At 40.1% G+C, this 4,249-nt stretch overlaps 1 protein-coding gene across 7 annotated transcripts in view; it reads right to left on the reverse strand.

The window, feature by feature from the left end:
* The window catches only part of FKBP5 (FK506 binding protein 5), a 116,500-nt gene that overhangs the window by 61,445 nt on the left and 50,806 nt on the right, over positions 1-4,249 (reverse strand). For 6 of the 7 annotated variants that reach the window (XM_015560855.1, XM_015560857.1, XM_015560856.1 and 3 more), the window contains one exon: positions 1,938-2,063. In XM_015560855.1, the coding sequence (XP_015416341.1) occupies positions 1,938-2,042 (105 nt within the window). In that variant the 5' untranslated portion in view covers positions 2,043-2,063. Of the gene's footprint in view, positions 1-1,937; positions 2,064-4,110; positions 4,135-4,249 lie in introns of those variants that run through there. The other variant, XM_015560858.1, reaches the window with a different exon arrangement.

Consider the following 4,249-nt stretch of genomic DNA (forward strand, 5'->3'; position numbering starts at 1 on the left):
GCCGCTCATGGGGGGGTCCCAGGAAGGGGCAGGGCTTAGGCAGCACACGGGAGCCTGGATGGCAGCTTGCACTGGCCCTCCTTGCCTGCAGTATGCAAATTAGTCGCCATCTTTGTTGGCAGTTAATTTGAATATCGTGCTGATTAGCCAATGGGAGGCGTAGCAAAGGTACAGTCAAGTACCATGTTTGTCTATTATTAGATTAGCTAGATAAATGCCCTAGAGCAAAGCAGAACCTGAGGCAAGTTGGGGACTGTGTTCTCTGATGAGTGCTCTGAAAAGATGAAAGAGGAGGGAAATGCTGAGGACAGCCTACAGAAACACACTGTCTCAAATAGCATAGTGGAGTTTGGGATGAGTAATTCATATAGCCACAAGGTTGAGAAGCCATCTGAAAGAAGGTATCATGATACAAACCAACAGCATAAAACCCTTATTCTATAGTTGCAAGTCTCCAAAACTTGGCTTGGCACACAGCAAGCTAATAGTAAAACATGCATATTCAGAAGAGATTCAGGCACAGAAAAAGCATTCATTCACAAAAGCAACATTAGACAAAACAAATTTAAAAATTCTGGTTTGTTACGGCAGACACAAGAAAATATCAAAACTCAGCTTAGAGGTAATATTTAGAATGTATAAGATAATCTTTTCAGCAAAACAATTTAATAATTACACAAAACTTGTATATATAACAAAAGTGTAGGAGAAATTAATATGACTAAAGTCATTTAACTTCTCAACTTGTTTATTCACTTATATGGACTACAAATATCTATTTTCCATATATAAATAGAAGAACCAAAGGTACTGATTTTCTTACAAGACCATTGTGAGATACAACAAAAAAAATAACACATGCAAAAATGTTTAACTACAGAGTGAGAAAAATATAAAGCGTTTTAAAAGGAGGAAAGCTAATTCAAAAAGTGAAATGAACCTCAAAAAATATCTTTACTACACTGGAACACTATTTGTATGTAAAAACAAACCCTTGCCTGGCCAGGTGGCTCAGCTGGTTGAAGTGTCTGTTGCCCATATACCAAAAGGTTGAGGGTTCAATCCTCAGTCGGGATGAGTGCGAGAGGCAACGGATTAATATTTCTCTCCCTCTCTCTCAAATAAAAAAAATCAACAAACATATCCTTTGGTGACAACAGCAAAACAATGAATCCTTTTGAACTTTGCAAAGTCTTCTTGTTTTCCTTTAAAAAAGTATTTTAAATTGTTATTGGCTAGATTTAGTATACTGAAACATTATATTAAAATAACACATTTGTATACACTTAGAAAAGAGAAACTGCCTTTTGGAGTCAGACATAACTTGGACCTGAACCACAGATCTGCATTTACTTATACATATGATACTGAGCAAGTAATTTACCTAGCTGGGCCTCAGTTCACCATCTATAATCTGGGATTAAAAATAAACCTCAAGCCCTGGCCCGTGTGCTCAATGGTTAGCACTTTAGACCTCACACCAAAGGGTCATGGGTTCCATTCCTAGTCAAGGGTATGTGCCTGGGTTTTGGGTTCAATCCCTGGCCCCAGTCAGGGTGAGTGTGGGAGGCAACCCATTGATGTCTCTCTGACATTAATATTTCTTCTCTTTCTCTCTTCCTCCCTTCCACTCTCTCTGAAAATCAATGGCAAAATATCCTCGAGTGAGGATTGAAAATATATATATAACAAAATAAATAAATAAACCTCAAGCTATGACATAATAATTTATGTGTAATGTTTTTCTGGGCCTCAGTTTCACCATAAATAATCTGGGATTAAAAATAAACCTCAAGTTATGAATGAAATGAGAATTTAACCATAATGTTTGGCACTTGTTAGCCACAGTAAACATTATCCACCTCCAGACACACACACACACAAGATTTTCACAAACAGTAAATTTCCCTTCATATCATTCATCCTTGTGGCCTCACCTTTAATACGCCTCTGTCTTTTTTAGAGGTAATATCCTCTCCCTGTTCAGCAACAGCTGCTGCTGGGTTTTCTCCATTGTTTTTGGCACCTTCATCAGTAGTCATTGTCTTTTATAAGTTGAAAACCTGTTGAGAAGAAATATATTTTAGGAAAAATATCACTTCCTTATGCATCATAAAATGCTCCCGGTAACTGAGTATTTATGACCTGACCTAAGATTTACTTAGGGGCAATAAGGTTAAACAATGAAAAACAAAACAAAACAAAAAAACCCCACAAAGAACATTGACTATGAGCACATGTTGCTATCATAAGGCATGTAAATAAAACATCATCCAGCTCTTCAATTTCCCATCCAGCTCTGGTCCCAAATTAGACAGCAGTATAAAGTAGGCTTGGTAGTGATTATATTCCTTAACATAATTACACTTTGAGAACCAGTGCTTTTAGAACTTTGAAAACATCCCTACAGCCATATTCTTGACAGAATTAAGAACTTATCAAGTGATCTGATAAGAGAAATGTCAATCTAATCATTATCGGAAATAAACAGGCTTTGGAAGCTGACAGATCCCAGCCCGAGTCCTAGCTCCAGCAATATCTGTTTGAAACTTGCAAACTTAATATCACAATGAGCTTCAGTTTCACATCTGTAAAATGGACACAGTACACTGCTCACACAGTTACTATGAGACATTAATAAGAAAATGTATGTTAAGAGATTAGCACTGAATCAGAACTTAAAAATATAACCATTTATTATGATTATTATTAGGTCTTCTATAGAGTCACATCTTTCATTTCTTGCTCAAAAAAACCTACAGAATGAGGTTCTTCCCTAGCGTGATACTCAAGGTCCTTCACAGTCTGATCCTAATCTATCTTTCAGGTCCAGCTTGCACTACTTTCTTTGACTTTTTAAAATGCAGCTCAGGCTCTAGCCAAACCCGGACCAATTCCTCTTCCATAACAATCCCTGTGCTTTCCTATCTTCAAGCTTTTGTCATTCTTTTTCTTCCCCAAACATTCTCCTCCTTCAAATGCTCCCTCTAGCATATCAACCTTGACCGTATGCTTGGTGGTGGTCTGCCCTATTCTATACTTCCTTTGCTCTTCCCTTGATTTGCTGTCTAAAACATATTCATAAAACAGATTTGTTGGACTTAAAAGATCCTTGAGAGCATGGGCTATACTTTTGTTTATATATAGACTAGTGGCCTGGTGCATGCAATTCATACACTCAGGGCGGGGGAGGGTGGACCCAGCCTGGCCTGTGCCCTGTCACAGTTCGGGAGCCCCACGATCCATTGCCCCAAAGAGGAAGGCCCCGCCCACCCATCCAGGGCTCCTCATGGATTGCCCCAAAGAGGTAGTCTGGAGCTGGGGGAGGCCTGCAGATCTGGGCTAGGCCACAGCAGAGGCCTGCAGATCTCCACACGCCTGCGAACCCCTGGCTGGGCCCACGGCGGAGGGGCCTCTCCACACACCTGTGGACCCCCGGGCCAGCACAGGGGACAGGGACACGAACCTCATGTCCCAGGCCTGTTGCCAGGGGCAGAGACGCAGCCTGCTGATTGGTCGTTATGTGACGGCATCCCAACCGATTTGCATATTATCCTATTATTAGATAGATTCCTTAGAATGTCTCTACCTTTCAAATTAGTAAGATAGAAAGGACAAAGAATTTGGAGCTCCTTTCAAGCTGTTTGATGTTGGCTACTTTAACTTCATATATGCCTTTTTCCCCTGCCTGTGTAAGTAGAATAACAGCAATATGTACTTTCACAGAGTGATCTTCTGTATTAAATGGCATAATGTGTATTTTTTCAAAATATATTTTTATTAGTTTCAGAGAGGAAGGGAAAGGGAGAGAGATAGTAACATCAATGATGAGAGAGAATCATCAATCGGCTGCCTCCTGCACAGTCCCTATTGGGGATTGAGCCCGCAACCCGGGCATGTGTCCTGACAGAGAATCAACTGTGACTTCCTGGTTCATAAGTTGACACTCAATCATTGAGCCACACCAGCTGGGGGATAGTGTGTATTTTAAAAGCCTACTATCCCAATGTTAGCTCTTAGTATTATCCGTCACCCAAATGATGGACATTTATTTCGTGCAAGGCAAATCAGTGTTACCAAAGGCTAATTAATACATGAAACAAAGCACACCTCACTAGTTACTGCCATGATTAATTCCATACTGCTCTCCTGGTTGAGCAGGGAAAGTCAAGAATTAGTCACTTCTATAGCTATTCCATAATGGGCTAAAAATGAATGCATGGCTTCCGAAAGTCACCTGTTGGATCTT

This window comes from Myotis davidii, unplaced genomic scaffold (genome assembly GCF_000327345.1).
Source record: "Myotis davidii unplaced genomic scaffold, ASM32734v1 scaffold1036, whole genome shotgun sequence".
NCBI lineage: Eukaryota > Metazoa > Chordata > Mammalia > Chiroptera > Vespertilionidae > Myotis > Myotis davidii.